Source organism: Adiantum capillus-veneris, chromosome 2 (assembly GCF_014529385.1).
Source record: "Adiantum capillus-veneris isolate H3 chromosome 2, ASM1452938v2, whole genome shotgun sequence".
NCBI lineage: Eukaryota > Viridiplantae > Streptophyta > Polypodiopsida > Polypodiales > Pteridaceae > Adiantum > Adiantum capillus-veneris.
In genome coordinates this window covers 91,190,140-91,216,513 of record NC_140932.1, presented here as the reverse complement: position 1 = coordinate 91,216,513, position 26,374 = coordinate 91,190,140, and the positions used below count along the sequence as shown (strand labels likewise).

The window sequence follows — 26,374 nt, the reverse complement described above, 5'->3', positions numbered from 1 at the left end:
GTTGTAGCTTGATATTTCAGTAGTTTGGTGGCGTTATTTAACATCTACCTAAAGAAGCACAACATGTTGGCTGATGCTCTGAAACTTAATTTTGGCTCCATGCAGATTCAAAGTACTGTGTGGGTTGCATTCAGAAGTACTTGTTGGAGATATGTCTTCACCAGAGTGCATACCATCAGATGATGGCATTCTAGAGTGCATCTGATGGTTGTATGGCCACATTTTCCGTGGCATTTTTAGGATGCTTTGCACATTTATTAGCTTTTATGCTGCTGTGCCACATTTATTAGCTTTATCGCCACATGCCAATTTTTTGATGAGGTGGTACTTTTATCAGATGTGTATGACGTTGTCTTGTGTCTGTTCTTCATTGGGGTGCTTACGGCCCTCTAGATCAATTTATTAGCATAAAGAGACCCTTTGACCCTCACCTGTTATCAAGTTGTATGAGCAGTCTCTTGAGTTCTTGAGGTGTTGCTCTTGGGTCATTTTCTCTGTCTCTCTTTTCTTTCGTTGTGTTTAGTCTCCTCTCTTCATTCCTTCATGGTATCAGAGGAAGAAGGTTAGGACCGCTTGGAGACCCTATGACACGCTTCGGGAAGTTTCCAGGAGACTTCATGGTGATTTTGCATCAGGCTTTAATTTTGAGAGATTTTTTTGCTAGAAACCTTGTTTTTTTTTTTCAACACACCAGAGGGCCTATAGGGGAAGGTGCTTATTACTTCCAAATATTAGCCATGAAACATGGTCGGGCAAGGGCCGCGTACCATCGGGCAAGAGCCACACATAGGCATCACCTTGTTTTTAATCCATGTTCTTTGGGGATCTCATCTAGTTGCAGCCTTTTGCATCAAAGACATGCTTAGTGGAGTTTTTTCACGAGAAATGGCGTCAAATCTGTGCTTTTTGGCAATTGCTTTACTGCTGTGTTTTTAAGCCACTAGAGGCTTGCGGACAGGAGATCTTCACCTTCACATTGTTGAATTTTGTAGAAGTCCTTAGATCTAGCCCTCCTCTTCATATATATATAGTTCATCTGTGTTTTGTATTGGAGCTCTTGCGTTTTGCAAAGCGACGAATAAAGTCACTGACTTCCTTTGGGCTTTAGGGATATTGATGGGGCTGACTCTTGGAACTTTACCTTGACGCTTTCGGTCTAGCTCCGACTATTCCGAGAGTTCCTGGAGATGAGCGGGTTGAATCTGGTGCAGGCGGGACTGCACAAGAGGGGAGTTACTCCGCTCCTTTGTCATAGATCATCGAGATGGAATAAAGTCACTGAGTTCCTTTGGTATTCAGGGATACTGATGGGGCTGTCAATATTCTGCTGGATGACTTTATGAAAGAAGTACTTCAATGAGTATGATATCTGTGTGATCTCTCATGTGAGCAGTGTTTGAGTGCATGTTTGAAAGACGAAATGACTGCAACATTTTGGTCTTGTGTTTCTAGAGAGATGAGATGGACATGATAGTAACAAGAATTAGTCAATTGAGACATATGTGGAGATTTGAGAGAGATCTGTATGTGATTGCTAAATACGTTGCCGATTGATCATGATTCAATATCTCAGTGATGTGAATATGATTTGAATGCTTAATGACTGTCATCTTTGTGCAAGTGCTGGATTTGTGTTGTCTAGTGTGTCTGCTTAGAGTCAGTGTCTACTAAATTGATTTTGGCTTATGTTTGATTTTGCATGCGTAATCTAGGGCACTTACAATTCTTTCAAGAGGGGGATATGTCACAAAGTGATGACGCGGCATGACCATTCGGACAGATACTCAAATAAAAATGACATAAGTGTTCCAAACTTATGGGGTCCCGTCCGTTGAGGCCAAGGGGACACAAGGGCAATTAAAACATAATGAAATTGCGTGGATATTGCCGACGTGGTAGGCATTACGACTTTTCGTAAATTGCGCTGACATGGCAGGCTGTATAGATGCCCGCATTTTGCGGCGCTTTTTATGATGGTAGCCTCCAATGCTAGAGACCAGATGCTTTTAAAACTTACAACTTTTCATAATACTGCTTTTAGGCCCAGAGCCAATATAAGAATTACCAGGGCCTCTCTCCCTCAGGTTGGCTTGGGAGCACTGAGCAAAGTGAGGACCCGCGGACATTGTACTTTGCTTAAAAAATAATTTAAAAATAAATACCGAAAGGGGCGCTACACTTTGGGGCAATACCTTTGGGCACGAACCTATGTCGAGCCTTGTCATCCCTCTTAAATTGTGACTAAATTTGTTAAGTGGTTTTTCAAGTGTTCTCTCGTGTATCGTGCCAGATTCCCAACTTGGGGTGTCCAAGTTTGTTACAGTGTGCCCAATTGGAAGGACTGGCCGAGAGGCCTAAGGGGTTAGGGTTTAAAAACCTAACCCCATGCCAACTTGAAGAACTTACAGAGCACGGCTGAGGTGCCTAAATTCTAAAAGATAAAAGCGTGAGAGTTGGTTTGTGGCAAGCTGTATGGATTTTCACGTTTTGGGCTGGTTGCCGAGATGACAGAATTTGCGCAAGTTTTGAGAGCAAATGCTTTTGGTGCTCAATGCTTTTAGAACAAGTGCTTTTGGGGCTCTGCTTTTGGGCATTCCTTGTACCATTTATATGTAAGGTGCAGCGGACATGAATGTTGAACTTTGCTTAAGAAGAGTGCTCCGAAGTGTGCTCAAGGGTTCCTTTTACTTACGGAAGGTAGAGCCTTCCGTTCCTTTAGTGAGAGTGCAAATGATCACAAACAAAGCGAATGACACTGTGAATGAAGGTGCTGAGACTGAGAGAGAGAGAAGAATATGACACCAGACGGTTGTCAAACCCTCCTCCAAGGGCCCCCCTCTCTATGGCGAGAGGTCTATTCTATTGATTGCACAAATATGGTACAATGGTCTAGATGCAATGGACTTGCCGACGATGTCGACGACAATGACGAGACGGGCTGAAATCTGAAAACGCTAAAGGTTGAGAAGTGCAAATCTGCTAACTGCTGAATTCTGAGACTGCTGTCGGTGAGGACGGCGATGGTGACGACGCGACGACGATGTGCTGAAAACGCAAATGCTGAAATCTGCGGACAGCGGGCTGAAACTGAAAACACGAGCTGATCTGACCGTGCGGCGAGGATCTGCTGCGGGTAGGTGAGATCTGCGAGGTTTGGGGCTGATCTTGCGGAGTCTAAGTGCTGAAAACTGGAAACGCTGATGTGCTTGGGCTGAATTGTCGTCAGAAACTGCAAAACGCTAGGCAATCTGCAAACTAGAAACGCTAGGTGAACTATAGCAAAAACGCCAAGGCTGATCTGCTGAAGTCTGAAAACGCTGGCTGATCTGGGAACTCCAAAAACGCCAGGTTGGTCTTGTGGCTGAAAACGTTGAGTCTCCTGCCGGTCTTGCTGAGAAGGTGCACTGCAAGTCACTGGAACTTCTGCTGCTTGTTCTGCCAGAAAGTGCTAGTGCTAGGTTTCTTTTATAGAACTTAGCAAATTTGCCCTACCGAGTTTCCCAACAAAGTCACTTATTGATAATAAGTGAAAAATGGATAAAATAGGGAAAATGGGTTGTGTGTACTGTAAAATGCTTATGATGGGTACTGACTGTCATGCTGATGATCATGCTGTGTGCAACCAGAGGATATGCAACTACTCTTAAGTGCCTGGACATGCACGGCCTGCGAATAGGCTCACAAAGGTGCCAAAACACTTTCTAATCTGACCTGAACCTTGGACCTAAAGTAGCTTGTCCACATGCACATAGGGTTAGATGTACACGTGACATTATAAGTGCCCTAGGGCCACTCTTCAGAAAGGATATGGACGTAGAGTCTTGGAGATCGTGAGCCTCGAGAGTTGAAGCAATAATAAAGAAATACCGAAAGGGGCGCTAATTTTTGTGGGCCAGTGCATCGTGGCTCGGAACAATACCATACCGTGTCAACTCCTCTCTCTCTCTCTCTCTCTCTCTCTCTCTCTAACAGACTTGGGACAATCCAAGTCGAGAATCTACCACGACACCACAAATAATCACTTCAAACAGTTCAGAGTTTACAATTGATTCGACATTGGCCCGACGGAGTTTCGTGCCTAGAGATATTGGCCCCAAAGCTTGGCGCCCTTTTCGGTATTTCTTTTTTGTATTGATCTGTGTTCAAAATACAAGAGTGCGGGCAGGCGCTCGCATGACTCTGCGTCCAGATGCTCTGAGTTATTAGGCCTGCTCACATATTTAAAGATTACAAAGGGATGCTAAAAGCAGAGCCCAAAAGCTGGAAATCAAAAGCCTAAAATAAAGCAAAGGCTCTTTCTCTCTCTTGCTTGTAAAGCAAAGCAAGCTCCAAAAGCTGAAAATATTTAGCTTTTCAAATAAAGCAGAAGAGCTCTCTCTCTCAATATGCATAGCCAAAAGCCAAAAGTTAAAAGCTGCCGCAAACTGTCCTGCTTTATTCCGTACGTTGCTGCCACGCGTCAGTTCCGCATTTTGCACCGGAATTCGCAGGGTCTGTACAGCCTGGCCACGTGTCACATTCTCCGCAAATCGCGGGCGTCCGTACTGCAGCCAGCCACGTCACCCTTTGTGTGTTGGGCAGCTAGCAGAGTATGTGTGTGTTGTGGCACGCCACGTCACCAGTTTGTGACATACCCCCCTCTTGGAAGCATTGTAATCGCCCTCGATTACGCCTGCAAAACAGACAGAGGCCATAAACTGCCTTAGCAGACACAGATTGTTAGTACCGACGCACTGGGAACAACATTTAGCACATGTACCAATCGACAGTCACATCATACGACATCACTAGACATCACAGGACATCACATGACAAATCACATTCAACATTCATTCAGATCTTAGAACATGATTTATCGGCAATGCAGTTAGCAAGCGCATATGGATCCACTCAGGACCTCATCGATGCTCGATTGACTAACCCCTATTGCAACCATGTCTATTCGAGATCATTCAGACCAAAATGTTGCAGTCATTTCGTCTATCAGTTCCTGCACTTAAACAAGTCAAGAACAAATCAGTATCATATTATCCGGAATTCCATTCGATAAAGTCATACAACAAAATGCTGTCAGCTCTCAGCATCCTTGAAGCTCAAAGAGACATCAGTGACTAGTATTCTGAAATCAAGGCATCTGTTGACAAAGGAGCGAAGTAACTCCCCTCTTGTTCAAACCCACTGCACTAGATCTCTGGCCAAGCTGAATTCTAGGTTCCCTTTGGAGTAGACTATGCTAAACCAAAAGCTTCAAGGTAAAGTTTCACAATCCTCCTCCTCCGTCCACTTCGCATCCAATGCAGGATATATATTGAATTTAACCAAGAACTGCCTTCTTACTTTACCCTTATTCTTTCTGTCTTTATGTGCCGAAATCTGTTCAGGAACAAGGATCTCCTCGTTTTCTTCCACTTCGGGTTGCTCATCAGGCTCCCCATCTTCGGGCACATCACCTTTAAAACGTTTCAAGAGATTCACATGAAATGCATTGTGAATCTCCAAGTGTCAGGTAGTTTCAGTCGGAAGGAGACGATATTGATCTTTTCGGAGATATGGAAAGGTCCGTAGTATCTCATACTAAGCTTTGGAAAAAGCCTCTCCTTTCCCTTCTTCTTTCTCAGGCGTGCCTTCTCAAAATGTAAGAGCATCTAATCATCCTCCTTCAATTTCAAATCGCGATGATGGCGATCTGCTGCCTTTTTCTGTCTTTCCTGAGATTTCTGCAAAGCCTCGCGGACTTTGGCAAAATCCGTGTCCCAAGTCGCGCGTGTACTCATTAGCTTCAAAAATCTTATCTTTCGTGCTTAGGAAGAGTGGAACCTTCATAGCACCTTCAATAATCTCAAATGGCGCCTTCCCCGTCGAAGAGTGTATCATGGTGTTGTAGGCAAATTCCACCAAAGGTGAATACTTTTCCCATTGAGTCTTCTAATCCGAGATATAAGACTTCAATAAATCTAAAACCATTGAATTGGCAATCTTAGATTGCTCGTCAGTCTGCGGTGGAAAGATGACGAGAACTGCAACCGCGTCCCAATGTTCTCCCAAATTGCCTTTGAAAACAAACTCGTAAATCTGGGGTCCCTGTCCGAGACAATCGTCTCAGGCGTGCCATGTAATCTGAAAATCTGGGCCACAAACAGTCTCGCTAAATGATTCGGCTCGACTGTTTGTTTACTGGAATGAAATGAGCTTGCTTGCTAAATCTATCAATAGCAGTCCAAATACCATCGTGACCACTCTGTGTTCTCGGGAGATCAAAAATGAAATCCATTGCAATACTTTCTCAGGGGCGGGTGGGTATGGGCAAAGGCTGTAACAATCCCTGTGCTTTATGCCAGTCAAACTTGACCTTCGGGCATACCAAGCACCTGCGCACAAACTCGTCCACATCCTTTTTTGAGTGTCGGCCAAAAGAAGGATCTCTCTACCCCTTTCAAGGTGGTAGCAATGCCGCGGTGACTCGTAAAAGGCGGACAGTGGCATTCGGTCATAACCTTTTCCCTCAACGGTTGTGTAACGCACAACATGGTTTTCCTCATCAAGTAGCCATCCGAAATGGAATATCCCGCTACTGTTTCCCCATCCCGTATCCGTGTGAAAACGTCTGCAAAATCTGTATCTGTGGCATATTGATCGACCATATCCTTGAAGCTCCCATGGTGAATCGCGGAAATAGCCAGAATCAACGGCTTCCGAGACAAAGCATCTGCCACCAAATTCTTCTGTCCTTGCACATGGACAATCTGGAAGCGAAACTGTGACAAGATGTTCGCCCACCGCATCTGCTTTTCCGATAGCTGCTTCTGTGACAAGAAGTAGCGTAAACTCTAATGGTTTGTAAAGACAGTAAAATCCGCTCCGAGTAGGTAGTGCCGCCATTGAGTAAGAGCATGGATAACCGCCAAAAACTCTTTCTCATAAATCTGTGTTGTCAATTCTGGCCTTGAGAACAATCAATGACATGGCCTTCTTGCATTAAGACCGCACCTAGACTACGACCACAAGCATCACAATATACTTCAAATAACTTCTGGAAGTCCGGCAAAGTCAAAACTTGTCCCGTAATGAATTTCTCTTTCAATGTCTGAAAGGCAATCACCTCTGTGGGTCCCCACGAGAAAGGGACTCCTTTCTGTGTCAAGATATGCAAAGGGGAAGCAACCTCTGCAAACTTTCGAATGAACTGCCTGTAGTACGAACACAATCCCAAGAAGCTTCTAACTTCATGGACATTCTTCAAATCTGACCAAATGTCAGATGCAACGGGGTGGAGATCTAGGTTTTACACTTCTACAAATCCTTTACTTCTTTTCCTTGCATTAGTGATTGCTTTTAGCTTGAATGATGGTTCCTTTTACTTTTCCTTGAAGAGAGGGAATGAGAGAGAGCGGTGGAGATGTGTTGGGGGGGCCGGGGGGGAGAAGAGGAGGAGAATGACACCGGATGGGGTCTCTCAAGGGCCCCCCACACCGTTGCCGATGTTTTGTTTGCATTTGATTGCGTGAATGGAATGTATACACATGCAATACCTCAAGTGCAGACTCTACTGACTCGAATGGTGAATGTCGCCGCGGTAACTCCTCAAGATGAGGCTGATTTGATGCACCCTTGGATCCTTCTCGATGTAGGATTGCGGATGGCCACCAAGGGGTAGATCTGGGGCTGAATTGAGCTCCCGATATGAGAGGAATGAAGGGTTGAAAACACAGATCTCTATGATGGCGATGATGGACAACAATGGAGCACTTGATGCTGGCGAGGGAATTGCTGAGGGGAGGTTTGATGGGCTGCCGAGGTACCGGACGGCAACGAGATGGCTAGCGATCGTAGATCCGAGCCGATCCGGCGAGAGAAGGGCTGAAAACTGAAAACGCTAGGGCTGATCCACTGAAGTGGGCAGCACTAGGGCTGATCTGGTGCGTAGAAGCAAAAGCATTGAGGCTGGTTGCTCATGTAGGAAACGCCAGGTTGATGTGACTTCAAAACGCTAGGCTGATCGCTCCTTGCTGCTAGCGCAAGTCAATCTGATAGGAAACGCTCGGCTATGGGGCTCCTATATAGGACATTTTTACTTATAGACGAAGTTAGGGCAAACTGTCCACTGTAAGGTGCAGCGGAGTGCATGTTTGAACTTTGCTCAAGATGAGTGCTCCGATCTGTGCTCAAGGTTCCTTTTTATTCTTATGGTAGGGAGAGCCTTCCGTTCTTAATGAGAGAGTGCAATGGACACAAACAAAGTGAATGGACATTGTGCGTGAAAGTGTATGAGACTGAGAGATAGAGAGAGAAGAGAATACGACACCAGAGATGTTGTAAAACCCTCCTCTGACGGCCCCACTCTCGTTGGCGAGAGTGGTCTACTATTGATTGCAGAAACTCGTACAAGTGGATGACTGAGAACTGATGCAAGTTTAGGCTATGTCGATTTCGACGACGGGGATGACGATACCGACTCTAGGGCTGAAAACTGATGCACTTCATCTGCTGTCCAAAAACGCCAAGGGCTGAAATCTGCTGAAAACCAAAAGCGCTGGTTTGGGGCTGATTCCTGCTGGCTGAAAACGCTGTTTTGGGCTGTCAAAACCGCTGAATTTCTGATGCTAGGCGATGCTGAAAATGCTAGGAAAAAGGGGGGCGATGTCGGGGTTCTGGAAAACGCCAAGGCTGGGGTTGTGTGGCGATGAAGTTCTTGATGAAAAACGCCAAGTGCTGGGGTGTCTGATGGCGATGAGGTCTGCTGAAAACGCCAAGGCTGGGAGGTCTTGCTTGAGAGAAAAATGCCACCAATGGGGAGAATGTCTTGCTTGAGAGAGAGAGGGGGGAACCTGCTGCCTGTGCCTGTGTTCTCCTTCCTCTTCTGCCAAATAGTGGTAACCTTGGTTTGCTTATATATTATCTTACCCAATTTGCCATACTCAGTTCCCAACAAAAGTCACTTAAAATAATAAGTGAAAAATGTCAAAAATAGGGAAAATAGGTAAAATACACTGGAAAATTTTCCTAAAGGATTCTGATGGGAATGCGTATGATCATGCTGTGTGCAACCAAAGGATATGCATCTACACTAAGTGCTTGGGCATGCACGGTCTGCGAACAGACTCACAAAAGTGCCAGAACACTTGCTAATCTAGACTGACTGGACTGACGGAACCCTTGTTATGAAGTAGCTTGTCCACGGACACATAGGGTTGGATGTGTCACGTGACATCCCCTCCTTATAAAAGTGAGGTACTGGTACCGAGCTGCGTGGCTTCCTTGTAGTCTGCCAACAACTCTGGATAGTCCTTGAAAAACTCTTCGTCGACCCACACTGCTTCGTGGGTCCCTCGATCCTTGAACTTCAAAAAGTATTGTCTTACTTGCTTCTTCGAACCATGTCGAAACCGATGCAACAACACTTGCTCCAGCTCCATGACTTCAGCTTCATCAATGATCTCCGGTTCTTCTTCTTCCGAAATGTCCTTTGGAGGTGTTCCCTGAAACACTTTCAACCAAGAAACATGGAAAACGTTGTGCATTGACCATGAGTTAGGCAACTGCAATTTCATTGAAACCTCATTTATTTTTGTAATGACTGGAAATGGACCGTACATACGAAAAGACAACTTGGGACATTTCTTTCCAACTTGCTTAAGACGTTGCTTCATGATTCTTAAATACACCCAATCCCCTTCCTTGATCGAAACATCTTGACGATGCTTATTAGCCTGCCGTGAATAAGATTCCTGAGCCTTGCTTAGCCGAAGCTTCACACTCTCAGAGATCTCATCCAATGACTGACTTTCAGCATTGGCATCATGCATTTGACTGACCGAGCGAGTCAAAAGTGACTGGAACGGACGGCCAAAAGCTGCCTCATACAGAGTTCGACCAATGACAGACGAAAAAGAGTCATTCAAAATAGCCTAAACCAATGGGACATAGAGCTCCCAGTGAGACTGCTGATCATGCACATATGACTTTAACACATCAAAAGCCAATTGATTGTAAATCTCTGTTTGACCATTTGACTGTGGATGAAAAGACGATGAAAAATTCAACTTAGTGCCAAAATTTTCAAAGAGTGCGCGCCAAAAATTGGATGTGAACTTAACACCCCTATCTGAAACAATTGATTTTGACAAACCACAGAGGGGGTACCAATGCTTAATGAACAACCGTGCTACATCTTGTGCTGTGACTGCGGCTTTACAAGGAATCAACATGCAAAACTTGCTGAAACGATCAACAATTGTTAAACATTGAGTGTTCCTTGAATGCAAACTTGGTGGAAGGTTAGTCACAAAATCCATGGAAATATCTTGAAAAGGTACATCGGGAATAGACAGCAGAAGCAATAGGCCTTGCTGCTTACCCCTAGGAGCTTTTACCTTTTGACATATAGTGTACCAAGTGAAATAACGAAAAACATCCTTTCGCATTTTAGGCCAATAAAAGAATCTTTCAATTTTTTCTAAAGTGGTGCTCATTCCCCTGTGCCCACCCGTGAGAGAATCATGTGCATCATGCAATATGGTTGGCCTGAGAGAGGGCAACACATATAAACGTTGGCGAAAATGCAACAAACCATCACGAATGAGATAGTTGCTTGGACCTTGGGAAGCAAGAGCCTGCAACCAATGCTTACCAAACTCGGAATCCGCATACTGATGCTTCATGCTGTCAAAAGACTCACCCTGAATAGAAAATGTGGATCTTGACTCAAGAGCCAAAATTTGTCCTCTGCGACTCAACGCATCTGCAACAGGGTTAGCTTTTCCAGGCACATACTCAATCAAACCCCAAATTGCTCAAAAAATTGTGAGCACCGTGCCTGGCGATCACTCCAATGTGCACCGGGCATAGACTGGAGCCACTTGAGGGCTTGATGATCTGTGCGAACTGTAAACTCTCTACCATAAAGAAAATGCTTTCAATGCTTAAGAGAGTGAATGACAGACAAAAGTTCTTTATCATAAACTGAATAATTCTTTTCCGCACTATTGAGCTTCCGGCTAAGGAAAGCTACCGGAGGACCATGCGGCTGAAGCACAGCGCCTATGGCGACATTGCTCGCATCTGTCCATACCTCAAAGGGATCATCCCAAGAGACAAGGATAAGACACGGTGCTTCTGTCACACTGCAACCTTGAGAGCTGCGAAAGCTTCAATGGCTGCTTCGGGCAAGTCTACCCGCTGACGGCGAGTCTTTACCCCTTTCAAAACATATGTCATAGGTGCAACAATGCGTGCAAAATTCTCTTTGTGCGAACTATATGCTTGACATAAACCAAGAAAAGAACGCACATCATGTGCAGTTTTGGGCAAATCCCAATTACGAACGTGTTCCACCTTTGTGGGATCTAGCTTGACGCCTTTTGCAGAAATGATATAACCCAGATAAGTGACTTCGGTAAGAAAAAATTCAAGACTTCTTAGGTGCAATGTACAACTGACATTCATCCAAACGGGTTAGTACCCTTTCTACATCCCTTTCATGTTGTTCCCACGATGCAGAAAAAAATGAGAATATCATCCAAAAAGATGAATACACATACACCGACTATATCACCGAAACGACCTACCATGAGACGATTAAATGTACCCATGGCACCTGTCAATCCAAAAGGCATAACAATCATAGTTACAGGGGACGGGGGGGACGGGCCCTAGGGCCGGGGAACGGCCGTAACCGGGCCGGGAACGGCTGGGAACGCCGAGGGACGGACGGAAAACGGGCCGGACGGGCGGGTCGCAGGGGGGCCGGACCGGGGTCGGACGGACCGGACGGGGACGGCAGGGGTCGGATTCAAAAAAGTGACCGTTTTTGATCGTTTGCAACGGCTCTGTGCAGCCCCAACTGCCATATTTTTTAAGCCTTGGCCCTTGGGAGGCTATAAAAGGCTCCCTTGGGCCTCTTAATACTCATAGTCTCAATGCTCAATGCTCATTCCATTTCCCTCAAGCTCAAGGCTCAAGCTCATTCCATTTCCCTCAAGCTCAAGGCTCAAGTTTGAACTTTGAAGCTCTCCTCTCCCTCTTCTACCCACTTTGAAGCTCTCCTTTACTCTCTCTCCACACAAGCTCTCCTCTAACCCTTCTAACTTCTAAGCTCTACTCTCTCGAGTCTCTCCACCATCATGTCATCTCAAGCCAACTCCACTTCTCAAGCCGCTTCTTCTCGAAGGAGGCCCGCCGTGCAAACGTGGTCGTGGTGGGATGAAGTCGACTTTAGCTCGCGTGGCAAAGGTGGCGGTGCAAGACCATGGACGTGCAAGCTATGTCCATACAAGAGATCGGGTGGTTCAAACAAAGTGCGAGCCCATCTTCTTCATGAACCCGGTCACGAGGTGAAGTTTTGCCCTCATGTAGCTCCCGAGAAGAGGTTGGATCTTCTTGAGAAACTCACGGTGTATGAGGTTGCGGAAGCGGCCAAGAGGGGCCGTTTTGTTGCCGTTGATCCCTCCGCCACGGCGACACCGCGAGAGCAAAGGGAAGCCAACCTTGACGACATCTCTCGAACCTTCAAGAGCCATGGATCTACACCGTCCTCTTCCCTTCCGCATCGCCAAACCACTCTCAACGAAAATTGGAATCCTAAATTGAAGGAAGAGGTAGATAGGTCGGTTGCCCGATTCTTCTTCCACGACCACATTGCCTTCCATGCTTCGCGGTGAGTTTCCCTTGACATATGCACATTGCAATCTTCCATTTTGTATTCATAATGGGTTATAATTTCTGGACTCTCCATACTAACGCAACATGCTCTATTTTGTGTGGATAGGTCTCCATACTTTCGAACCATGGTTACGAAAATAGGGGAATATGGCTCCTCTTATGTGCCACCTTCATCGGAGAGGCTTCGCACCACCCTTCTTGACAAAGAGAAGCTTGCCGTGGAGCAAGCGGCCCAAGCAACAAAGGATTTGTGGGAGACCAATGGTGTCTCTCTTCTTGTAGATGGATGGAGCGACACCCGCAAGCGGTCCATCCACGGGGTGGTGGCCTACTCTCGGGGGGAGATGTACTTTGTGGAGTCACATGATGCATCCGATAGTGGCAAGGCCGCCGAGATGCTTGCTGCGGAGTGGACAAGCACCATAGAGATCACCGGCCCGGAGAATGTCCTTTGTATGGTTGCAGATGGAGAGGCGTCAAATAGGGCAGCCGGAGCTATCATTGAGGGCATGTATCCCAGCATCCATGTCACATTTTGCATGGCGCATTGCCTCAATAACCTCCTCAAGGACATAGGGAACTTGTCATGGATTTCACCCACCATTGGTGACGCCTCTCGAATTGTCTCCTTTGTGCTCAACCATCAAAAAGTGCGCCATGAATTCTCAAAGAGGAGCCAGTTGTCTTTGCTCAAATATTCAGAGACAAGATTTGCATTCAATTGGCTTATGCTAGGCCGCTTGTCTACATGTGGCGGAGCCTTAAGGGGCCTCTTTCTCAGTGATGAGTTCCAGGCCATGCCGGAGTCTACATCAGCAGTAGGATTGAAATGCCGAGAATGGGCCGACGACGCCGCTTGGTGGGAGGAGGTGAAGACTCTTGACGCCATGGTCAAGCCTATTCTACACCTACTTCGAGTGGTGGATGGCTTGCAGCCATGCATTGGCAAAGTCTACGAAGCCATGGATCGGATGATAGAGGCACTTGAGAAGCTTGTGCCTGAACTACTCTCCACTTCATGCGGCAGCTTATGTGCTTGACCCTGAGTTTCAAGGAAGGCGTCAAGAGACCGACAAGGAGGTGAGCAAAGGATGGCGGCTTGCATTGGAGCGCCTTGAGCCTAGCAGTGACATTAGGCGCAAGATTAGAGACGAGCTACTCAACTACAGGCAAAAGAAGGGCTCCTATGGATGTGTAGATGCACAGCTTGATCGCAACAAGATTTGCTCGGTTTTGTGGTGGGAGGACTATGGAGGAGATGGCCCACATTTGCAGCGCTTGGCTGTTCGTGTCCTTAGCCAAGCATGTACCACTAGTTGCTTGGAGCAACTATGGAGTGTATACAGCCACATTGCCTCTAAGAAGAGGAATCGCCTTGGCGTTCAGAGGGCCAATGATTTGGTGTTTGTGAGCGCTAACTTGCGCATGCTTGCCAAGAGCATCACACACAAGGCAGATCCTTTCACTGAGTGGGAGATGGCACAAGAGAATCCATCTATGGCCGATGCTCTTTTGGAGGAGCTAGAGGAGGATTTCGAGCCTCAATGCGAGCCTCTCGAGCCGGAGCCCTCATACGTTGCTGACGACCTCGACTACGACGACGATGTGGAGATTCAGCAGGCGAGCACTTCTTGAGTTTGATGATCATTGATCACTCGACTCTCGAGTCTAGACTCTTGAGTCTACGACTCTACCTACTACATAGCCCTTTGTACTTTTTGTTATCCTTGAGGCCTCAGGCTTGTCCTAAGTCCTTTAGGCTTTTTGACTCTTGAGCCCTTGTGGCATGCACTTCTCATTTTGTATCCATCGATCATCGATGTTTTATTAGCACATTTCAGCCTATATGACTTGTGTTCTTTGGTCTATTTAGTGTAAATTTATGGTCAAAGTGATGCTCTATGTGTGTGGCATGTGTGTAGGTCAAAAAATGCCAAAAAAACTCTCTTTTTTTTTTTTTGCCGTTCCGACCCCCGTCCCCGTTTCTTGACTTTTGCCGTCTCGACCCCGTTCCCAACCCCGTTCCCGACCCCGACCCGATGTCCCATGTAACTATGATAACAATATACTCCCATTGCCATCGCTCGGTGCAAAAGGCGGTTTTGAAGATGTCGCCTTTGAATACTCGTACCTGATGGTATCCACTCTTGAGATCGACCTTGCTGAAAACCTTTGCCCCATTGAGCCTATCTAGGATATACTCATTGCGAGGCATCGGAAACTTGTTCTTGATGGTCATCTTGTTTAATGCCCTGTAATCAACACACAAACGAGGAACCATCCTTCTTGCGAACAAACAAAATAGGTACAGCAAAAGGACTTACACTAGGACGTATGAATTCTCTAGCCACAAACTCCGTGAGTTGTCACTCTAACTCGTCCTCCTGTGTCTTGTTCAAACGTTAGGGAGCCTTACTGACAGGCTGTGCCACCTCCATAAGCTCAATGCGATGGTCCTCCGGCCGCTCGGGTGGGAGACGAGGTGGAAGATCATCCTTCAAAAAGAGATGTTTAAACTTGGTAAACAAATCTGAATACTGAGCTGGAGCGTGAGTGCTCTGGGAAACTGGAGCAGCATAGATGAATGCCGCTTGTGCTCCTCGTCGTAATTCACGCTTTATCTGCACATGAGAGATGAGAGGCAAAGAATGCAAGCCCCCCTCGGCACGAATGATGAGGGGGGAGTCAGTTTTGGCATTTAATGTGAGAGTGTTAGCCTCCCAATCAATGAGAGGGTTATGCTCACGAAACCATCTTATGCCCAAAAGCATATCACATCCTGAAAGAGGAGATCCACAAGAAATTTCCGACGGAAAGTAGCTTGTTGAACTGTAAATATCACATCAAAGCACTCTTTCGTGATGAGAGAGTCCATACCAGGAGCGAAGCCAGAAACCTCGAGAGGAGATTTCCGACTAACCTCTAGGCGGGCTTTCTCAACAAGAGAGGCACTAATCGCATCATGCATACTGCCTGGATCAAACAATATGATAAAACACTGACTCTTTACATGACCATAACACTTCATGAGAGACTCATCAATATGTGTGTCAGAGACATGAGAAGATTCAGCTTGGTTCATTAAAGTGCTTGTGGTTGCTGTGGGTGCCTTTGGTTCTTGAGGTGGGGCTGTTTTAGGACAAACTTTCTTAATGTGACCCTTGACGTGACATTGATAACATCTACCTTCCTTAGCATAAATCACTTGTTCTTCAGCCATGATGTATCCTCCTATAATTCCTTGTGCAGCTTTTTCATCCGGGGTTAGCTTAGGTTTTGCAGGTGCTTTAGCTTTACCCTTAGATTCATTTTGAGAGTTCTTTTCCGAAGCATTAGAGGAAGATGGGCTAGAAGAGTTTCCATTCTTACCGTTCTTACCATTCTGCGTGTTCTGAGAATTCCGAGAGGCTCCTTGAGAAGTCTTGTTCTCCTTAGGCTTTCCCTTGTTGTGCTTCATCTCTTGGGAGAGAGCGATCCGCAGGGTCAAAGACTTCTATATCAAACTTGATATATTTGTCTAACCCAAAAAGGAAAGCCTCTTTGCGCTCATCATGCGATTTGCGTAATTCAGTGCCGAGCTGCAAAACACGGTTAGAAAAAGACATGACTGGCATACCATGTTGCTTGAGATTGCGCCAATCTTCTTTCAATCGTGCTAGGTATTGAGGAGGCATAAACCGCGCCTTGAGCTTGTCTTGGAAGTCGGCCCAATTGAAGGAAGGTGCACTGCTAGCTGTGCCTCTTGCCATGCGTGGTACCAATTGATGGCATCACCGGCAAGGTACATAGCTGTCGTCAAAACCTTGCTATTTCCTGTCTTCTTAGTTGGCGCAAAATAAGCATTAAATTGATGCAACCAAGAATGAATAACACTATCGTCCATCTTACCATCATACTTACTGAACGTCAACTTTTTGGTGACGGTGTTGTTGGAGTCCAAATCTCAGCTTGTGCCACTTGATGAATCACCAACTTCTTTGGCCGGTTCGGGTTTCGAGGTGAGGATATGTAGTACCAAGTCGTTCATGCGTTGTTCTCTTTGGGCCTCACGCTCTAACTCCAACTTTCTTCGGCCGCTTCCCTTCTTGCGTCGGCCGCCAAGTGCGCTTGCAGAAGCTCACGCTCCATAGCTTCCCTTCTTGCATCGGCCGCCAAGTGAGCTTGCTCCAAGTCGGCCTTTCTTGCCGCTTTTTTTTCTTTCCGTCCCTCGGCCGCCAAGCGATCGCGATCTTGTTTGTCTTGGCGGTCACGCTCCGCGGCATCCTGTTTGTCTTGGTGGTCACGCTCCGCGGAAATGCGAGTCGCCTCTTGCTTTGCCATCATGTCCATCATTGTCTTAACCAAAGCTTCCATGGGGTTTGGTGCAATTCCTGGCGTAGATGGCGAAGGGGGAGGGTTAGGAAAACCTCCCTGTTTTGCTAAAATTCTTCTTCACTACTTTCTTGCCCATGACTCTCATGCCTGGTATCCATTCCGCTTCGGGTGATGACCATGCACTGAAGTTGTGGGTTCTTAGGTTCACGAGGAACTTGGGTTCTTGTGGGTCTTGGGTTCTTGGGTTCTTGAGGGTCTTGAGTTCTTGCGGGTCTTGAGGTTCTTCTTTTGCTTGCAATCTGTGTTAGAGAAGGATCTTCTCTTCACCCGAGTTCTGCTCTTTTCCGTGGGCGCACCCCTTGGTGGCCTTGCGCTCACGCCAAGGTTGCTTTTTCCCCCCTCACGTCGATTGGCCGGCCGCTAAGTGCACGGTCCGCTCTCAATGAGTGAAAAGAGGCACAAGGGGAGACTGGACAAGCCCTTCTTTCCTGGGATTCCTGTCACTCTTCAAAAACACGATCAGGAATCGACACGGCCAAGCGAACTTGGGTTCGTGCGACCGCAACAAGCAAAAAAAACTGTGGTTCTTTCCTTGAGGGATATAGAACACTGCCAAAGCTCTGATACCAATGTAAGATGCAGCGGAGTGAATGTTTGAACTTTGCTCAAGATGAGTGCTTTGATCTGTGCTCAAGGTTCCTTTTTTATCTTATGGAATGGAGAGCCTTCCGTTCTTAATGAGAGAGTGCAATGGACACAAACAAAGTGAATGGACACTGCGTGAAAGTGTATGAGACTGAGAGATAGAGAGAGAAGAAAATACGACACCAGAGACGTTGTAAAACCCTCCTCCGAAGGCCCCACTCTCGTTGGCGAGAGTGGTCTACTATTGATTGCACAAACTCGTACAAGTGGATGACTGAGAATTGATGCAAGTCTAGGCTATGTCGATGTCGACGATGGCAATGACGAGACCGACTCTACTTCATCTGCTGTCCAAAAACGCCAAGGGCTGAAATCTGCTGAAAACCAAAAACGCTGGTTTGGGGCTGATTCTTGCTGGCTGAAAACGCTGTTTTGGGCTATCAAAACCTCTGAATTTCTGATGCTAGGCAATGCTGAAAACGCTAGGAAAAAGGGGGGCGATGTTGGGGTTCTGGAAAACGCCAAGGCTGGGGTTGTATGGCGATGAAGTTCTTGATGAAAAACGCCAAGTGCTGGGGTGTATGATGGCGATGAGGTCTGTTGAAAACACCGAGAGAAACACGCCACCAATGGGGAGAATGTCCTGCTTGAGAGAGGGGGGGGGAACCTGCTGCCTGTGGCCTGTGTTCTCCTTCCTCTTCTTCCAAATAGTGCTTGCCTTGGTTTGCTTATATATTATCTTACCCAATTTGCCCTACTCAGTTCCCAACAAAAGTCACTTAAAATAATAAGTGAAAAATGTCAAAAATAGGGAAAATGGGTAAAATACACTGGAAAATTCCCCCGAAGGATTCTGATGGGAATGCTTATGATCATGCTGTGTGCAACTAGAGGATATGTATCTACATTAAGTGCCTGGGCATGCATGGTCTGCAAACAAACTCACAAAAGTGCCAGAACACTTGCTAATCTAGACCGACTGGATTGACGGAACCCTTGTTATGAAGTAGCTTGTCCACGGACACATAGGGTTGAATGTGTCACGTGACATCCACCAACCCAACAAATTAAATCAATAAATGATTTAATTTGTAAGTTTTTGACGAGGGCTAAGTTTAGGATAAAACTGTCACACATTTACCGTTTCGGGAATGTGATTGACGCGGGGAAAGGCTCGTCGGATTCCTCTAGCCTAAAACTACATGCACGTCATACGTGATGCCCACCGTAGTGTAATAACATCTGTCAAAATGCGTGTACAAACCATATATGCAAGAGGGTTCCAAAATTGGAAAATTGGCCCTAGAAGTTGATGAAGCATGTCCACGTGGCACATAGAGCCATGTACAAGGATTAACCGACTTCTACCGCATATCCAAATTCTCATCTGTTGAAGAGATTGTTAGAGGTCTCTAAAACACAAAAAAGCATCAAAAAGCGCTTTTTAGGGTAAAAACAAACTCTTATTTCTTCATTCCTCCTTCTGTTGTTGTTTCTTCTTCTTCCAAGTCCATATAGGACCCGTTTATAGAACAACAAACGGTTGGCGCTTTGATATCAGTGTAAACGAGAGGCCACTACATGCCAATTGAAAGAATAGATTTGGAACAAACTTGAGCACATCAATACAACTTGAAACTGAGAGAGAGAGAGAGAAAATATACTCAGTAGACATGGAGTAACAGAGTTGCATTCCCAGATGCAAAACCTTTTCAGTATTTTTTAAGACAGAGTACAACCACTGGGAGGAGCACTCTCTCCAATCCGCAACCGCAAGACTAAGAAGAGCCTCCCCCAAGGCTCTTATTCAAAGGCCACTGGCCAAAAGCATCAGATACAAAAAGCTGGCGTTTCATCCCAAAAGCAATTGCAAAAACTAGGGTGCCCCAAACTGTGCACTTTGCATGGAATCTGCCATTTTAGCTTCAGAATTTTTAGCACAATTTGCGGTGTTTTTCATGGGAGTTTGTTGTTCAGATTTTGGTCCACTTCCCTAGATGTCCATTGGTGACCAATATCCCCATTCCCCTTGTGGCTCTAGGGTCTTGCCATGTCGTACATTTGTGACATGGTCCCCAAAGAAAAAACGCACGCAATGATAAGTTGCGCTATGACCTCGACAGAAACCCTTACCTTGAAACCCGTCACAGTTAACCCTTCTTCTACCACCTTTACTCCTACGCTGACTTTGTTTCATCCGTTCTCTCAATCTCTCGAACTCTCTCTGAAGGTAAAAAATTGACACCTCATAGTTATCTCAATCGGTATATTTGATGCTGTTTGTCTTGAGCCATGAAACTCTTGTGGTTTGTGGCGTGTCTCCCCTTATTTAGCTTGATATTAGCTATTAGGATACTAAGGCTAAAAAAAATAAATGTTTTGTGATAGTGAACAGGTGTTTCTGTCGCATGCCTCAGTGAATCTTTTTCTATCAGATTGTACTTTGTTTGCTTGATTCTGAGGATGTTATATTATGCATATGAGAGGGCTGTTATTTGTATACCATAGTTTTGGGCACTAACTTGCATTGTGAAGCATCGTTTTTTGTATTATAAAATTTACGAAGCTTGCAAAGTTATTTGAAAGTTTTGTATGAAAACAGGAATTGATGAAGGCGTGTTTGCGTGGGTAGCTGCCAACTATGCTCTTGGAAGTCTTGGGAGAAACATGGAGGATACTGTTGGAGTAATTGAGTTGGGTGGGGCTTCTGCCCAGGTCTTTTTTCGGTTCTTACTATCAATTTTTCACTTTCTATATACATCGAACAGATATGTTCATGGTAGTAAAAAGATTAGGAACGCTTTTCTTTAAGTTGCTGTGAGCAAGCTCAAGCTGCTGTAATGGTCACTTTTGAATGTTTAAGGATGTTGCTAGCAGTCTATTTCACTATTTCTAATTGTTTGCTTGCATATAGCAAATGACTACATACATATGGGAACACTCGTAAACTTACAACTTGCAGGTTATGTTTGTTAGTACCTTCTGTTATTCAAAAATAACATCCATAGGTATTTATGTCCATGAAAAATGGCATTTGTATGTAGATCATACACATGTATGGACGCATGTACCCTAATTGAAATTTAGTGTATGCTTACACATACCTACCTACATTAATTCATGGACATACGTACATGAATTAATACGTACATCAATTTAAATATAATATATGCATACACATATCTACCTACATTGGAGATACCCAGGTACATACATTAAATTAAACGTAATGTATGCTTACACATCTATCTACATTATTTATAATGGACAGACACTTATGTCAATGTTAATGAAATGTATGCTTGCATATATCTACCTACTGTATTGCCGAGTTACATGTTTATGACACACACATTTTCATGTTACAAATTGTCGTATGGACACATTTAACTCTTACACACGTACATACGGGTAATTTTATTACGAGCATTCATTCAACATTTATTGAAAAATATGGTTTCCATGTACATACGTATGTTCTACAAATATCATCTATGTTCATACACTGTACATACTAAGAAAATTGTGAAAGTAGAAGCACATAAATGGTCATGTGACAAGCATAAACGTGCGTCTTTGGAAGAAAATGCTTTGAGTCAGCACCAAATTGGAGGTTTGATTGAGCAATAAACCAACAACCTCGATTTTGAACTGTTAAATACCACTCCAAATCCCCGTCCACACATTCTAGATGGCCAAGGTGAAAGTAAAATTTTCTTCAATCTGCATTTCTCCCATCAAAACTTGCTATACCTTGAAAATCAACCCACACTGATGCAAAGTCAACCAACAAAATACTCTACATAGACAATATATGGGGAGTAGATTCACAAACAAAAGGCTCAAATTCCAAAACTCGTACCTTTACAAATCAGCCCATTGTACCTCTCGTAGACACTTCAAACAACACCAAATCAGGTTGCAGCATGCACTTTGAAACTGGATCACTCCCAGAAGTCAAGTGTCGGATGCAGCAGAATTGAGAGAATAGGTAGGATAAACAATTCACATTTCCACAATCCTTTGTTCTTTCCTTGCGTTGATGAATGCAACTTTGCATTATTGATGGTTGCCTTTAGATACTTGAGAAAAGAAAAGAAATGAAATGTTATATTAATGTCTTCCAAAGGCCAAAATGACCTATAAGATTAAAGAGTTACACCATGGTGAATCTGATACCAGGTTTGGATAAAAACAAGAAACTAACTAAGTAGAAACACTACTAGACCAGTAAAAGGTAGGTATCAAAGAGCTTGAGGAGTACATATAGGGTGTGTATCTCTGAGAATAGATACAAAATGGTGGATATATGTGTATCAAATTCCGGAAATGGCTCGCATTGGTCAGTGCATGATCATGTCGACGTCCTCCACGCTCGCCATGTCTTGCCATTATAGAGATGATCCTGTGCTACAACCTCCTCCGGTGATGGGAGCATCCCCTCATTCTGGGCCTCCTGGATCTCTCCAACTCTGTTGCTTGATGCCTCTGCTAGTGATATGCCTTGTAGTCCTCCTCTCTGGTTGCTCTCGTCTTTACTCAATCTTTGGATGGAAGAACTCTATGATCTTTCTTTGGGTGTGTCTCTTGGTCTGTGAGCCGCTCTCTCTCAGTAACCTTGCTCGATTTCGCTGAATCTTCAATAGGTAGAGTCCAAGACATCTTTGACCCTGGTATCTTATAACTTTAGATAGAGGCCTCTCTGATAGAGACATCTCTGATCCTGGTATCTCATAACTCTAGATAGAGACCTCTATAAAGAGGTAGTGAGAGCGACCACATATCTCAACGTATGCTGTAGAGTGACATGTATAGTGGAGAGTTGTGTCTGGTTCTCTCTGACACAGCTAGCACAATCTGGCCTTAGGTGAGATGCCTCGAAATTGGCCAGTCTCAATCTCCAGCTCCAGCTGGTGTGATCATATCCGAATCTGTCCGATAGCATAGCGTAAGCAGTGGGACAAGTGAGTGTCCATGGAGGCAGGCCTAGAGAAAAAATCATCCTCTCTGAGGTGGAGAAAATGCTCTGTGTATGTAGTCATTTTCGTCCCCACCTCCTGCATAGGATGTATCCATGTCCTCTAGTTATCCATCTGAAACAGATTCTATTGTGTATGTAAGGTGTAGCGGAAGTGAATGTTGATATTGCTCAAGATGAGTGCTCCGAACTGTGCTTAAGGGCTCCTTTTACTTACGGAAGGGAGAGCCTTCCGGACTGAGAGAAACAGAGAGAGAAGAATACGACACTAGGTGGTTCTCAAACCCTCCTGCAAGGGCCCCCCTCTCTATGGCGAGAGAGGTCTATGCTATAGATTGCACAAATCTGGTACAATGGTCTAAATGCAATGGACTTGCCGATGATGTCGACGACAATGACGAGGACGGGCTGAAACTGAAAACGCTAGGGCTGAAATGCTGAAATCTGGAAGACGTTGACTTTCTGCTAAATGTTGACACTATATCGGAAATCTGGAAGATGCTGATTTTCTGCTAAATGCTGACACTATGTCGACGAGGATGGCGACGAAGAAGACTCGACGATGATGCGCTGAAAATGCAGATGCTGAAATCTGAAAACAGCGGGCTGAACCTGTAAATGTTGGCTTACTTGACGGTACGACGAGGATCTGCTGCGTGTAGGTGAGATCTGCGAGGATAGGGGCTAGATCTACTAAGGCTAAGTGCTGAAAGCTGAAAACGCTGATGGTCTTGGCTGATCTGGCGTCGAAAACTGCAAAATGCTAGGCTTGATATGGAAGGTGAAAACGCCAGGCTGATCTGCTACTGGAAAAACGCTAGGGGAATCTGTTTCAAGAAACGCCAGGGGAACTGGAGATCCAAAACGTTGGTTGCTTCTGTTGGTTGAAAACGCTAGAGAGTCTTCTGCTGGTCTTGCTGAGGAGAGAACATTGCAAGTTGCTAGAACTTCTTCTGTCTCTTCTGCTATAGATGGGCGCCCCAGGTCTCCCTTTATAGCTGCAGCAAGCTGGGTCGAGCAGTCTTCCCTACAACTCACAACCGTGGAAAATGGCAATTTAAATAAATAAAATGTCCAATTTTTTGTAAAATGCTCTGATCCCGAATTGATCGAGAATTGGCCCCTCTGCTTGGACAATGCATATGCTGGGTGGTACTGGGTGTGCAATCAGAGGATATGCAACTACTCTTAAGTGCCTGGACATGCACGGCTAGCTCACAGGCTCACAAAGGTTCCATAACACTTCCTAAGCTGACCTGAATCCTAGACCTGAGATAGCTTGTCCACATGTACGTAGGCTTAGATGTGCACGTGACATCCCCTCCTTTTCAAAGTGAGGTACTGGTACCGAGCTGCATGGCTTTCTTGTAGTTGGCCAACAACTCTGGATAATCTCTGAAAAATTCTTCATCGACTTGAATCCTAGATCTGAGATAGCTTGTCCACATGCACGTAGGGTTAGATGTGCACGTGACATCCCCTCCTTTTCAAAGTGAGGTACTGGAACCGAGCTGGATGGCTTTCTTGTAGTTGGCCAACAACTCTGGATAATCTTTGAAAAATTCTTCATCGACCCACACTGCCTCGTGGGTTCCTCGATCCTTGAACTTCAAAAAGTACTATCGAACTTGCTTCTTTGAGCGATGGCGAAACCGATGCAACAATACTTGCTCCAGCTCCATGTCTTCAGCTTCATCGATGATCTCGTGCTCTTCTTCTTTGGAAATGTCCTTTGGAGGTGTACCCTGAAACACTTTACTTTGTGCATTGACCATGAGTTAGGCAACTGTAATTTCATAGAAACCTCATTAATCTTTTTAATGACAGGAAATGGACCGTACATTCTGAAAGACAACTTAGGACACTTCTTTCCGACTTGTTGAAGACGTTGCTTCATGATTCTTAAATAAACCAAATCCCCTTCCTTGATAGAAACATCCCGACGATGCTTGTTAGCCTGTCGTGAATAAGACTCCCGAGCCTTGCTTAGCCGAAGTGTCACGAGGACGTGGCAGTTATTAACCATGTCACAGAGATGTGGCAACTGCTAACCTTGGTTGTTGGTTTCTTTCCAATGGGGTTTATTTTATTTGTTTAAGACCCTCTTTTTGAAGTAGCAAACGGTCGGACATTGTATGGCCAATGTGAACGGTAGATTCACCCGCAGACGGGAAGTGGTCGGCACTGGAATTCGTATGGTAAGAGGATGTCTAGGCTCAGAGCAAGATCATATAGGTCCCCCCGTCGCACTTAGCAAGTTAGTGGATACTAGGAAGTGAACTCAATTAAGGCGTAAAGTCAAGGTGGGACTACCAACAAAAAGTATCCGACAGTTGGGCCACATTGCACTTTTGGATGCGGTCCCAATGAGGATAGATGGTCAGAAGACTAGTGGGAGCCCAACGGAAGCATCTCCTAAAATTTAGGGAACTGCTATTTTGGGCCGTGAAATGTGTTCGCGTCATTACCTTCGGTATGACTAGGGGAACACTTTACAACTCTGCCGCGAAGTCAACTGATGCACCAGTTGAGATACTTTTAGCAGGGAAAGCCCAAACTCGGAAACTGGGCGACGTGTCAGCTTGTGAGCGATTCTGCCACTCTGGGAGGCAAAAACGAGCTGCATATCATCAAAGGGGGCGCCATTTTCAGCCACAGGCGGATTGCAACAGGTACAGAAGCTATGGAATGCTTACCTTGCCCTCTATGTACAGTATGGTGACGGGAGTGATGCCCCGCACGCTACATACTGCTCTCTTTCTCCCCTATGTGCAGTTATGTGATGCCCTACAAGAGGGCTACTCATTTGACTGATGTACAGTTGTGTGGGTTCATGCTTTTGTGCTGAGGCAAGAGCCTCCTTGAGCAGGAACAGGGGTAGCTAACTGCTGCTCCAAAGCAGGCACTGGTGAGGGTCATAACCTCACCGTACAGGTGCAAAATCAGCGCTGTGTATGCGCTGTAATTTGACTGTTTTTTAGCCATACGGACGCCAGGATCATTGGGAATCGTGCCCCACTGGCAAAGGACAGTTAGGGGACTGTTTGGGGCTGAAAACAGGGCAAAAACCAGTAAATACAGCGTGCTGAATTTACTGTTTTTGGACAGGAATCAGAGGGTATACGACAGTGCAAGCGAGTTCCAGCAGGGGAATTGGTTTCGCGCAAGTTTTGGGGCTGTTATGCTGTCGAAATTTGGCCAAATCAAATGGTATCTAGGTGGATACACGTGAAGGATTCCCAGGACCTTACCTTGTATTTACCCTCCTAAAGAATAAAGAAATACCGAAAGGGGCGCCAATTTTGGGGCCTACAGGTTGTCGGCGTCTGCTCGGAGCATTCTAGCTTCCGAGCCGTGTGTGTGATGAAGTGTTAATTCTCGTTACAGGTCTCCTTTGCAAAGTGCTCTGTGTGTGTGTTTAAGTAAAGAATTTCGGGTGAAAGCCAACGCCTACCGCCCTACGGGCCGGTTTCATGGTTCCGTTGCCGGGACATCAATCACTTTTTCCTCAAAGAGTGAGCCTGGATTGTTCAGGGTAAAGACACACAGTGCAAGAACACGGGGATTACACTATGGCCGACAAGGGGAAGGGAATTATGGAAGAGGGTTCCTCTCCAAAGGACAGGCAGGAGATTCCTATGGTTTTTGAGATTGGCGAGAGCTCACGGCCACGTCAGTCTGTACCTCCTGTCAACGTGAATGTCCCTCCAGTAGTACAGGGCTTTATGACAGGGCAACTTGAGGATGATGCGTTTAAGACTCAGTTAGTTGCCGCGGTGA

At 45.5% G+C, this 26,374-nt stretch overlaps 1 protein-coding gene across 1 annotated transcript in view; it reads left to right on the top strand.

Moving 5' to 3' along the window:
• LOC147463175 (putative apyrase 5) overlaps positions 1 to 26,374 on the top strand; it is a 61,423-nt gene that overhangs the window by 1,945 nt on the left and 33,104 nt on the right. Inside the window, exon 2 of the mRNA XM_086487701.1 lies at positions 20,219 to 20,331. Coding sequence (XP_086343827.1) covers positions 20,219 to 20,331 — 113 coding nt within the window. The remainder of the gene's footprint in view (positions 1 to 20,218; positions 20,332 to 26,374) is intronic.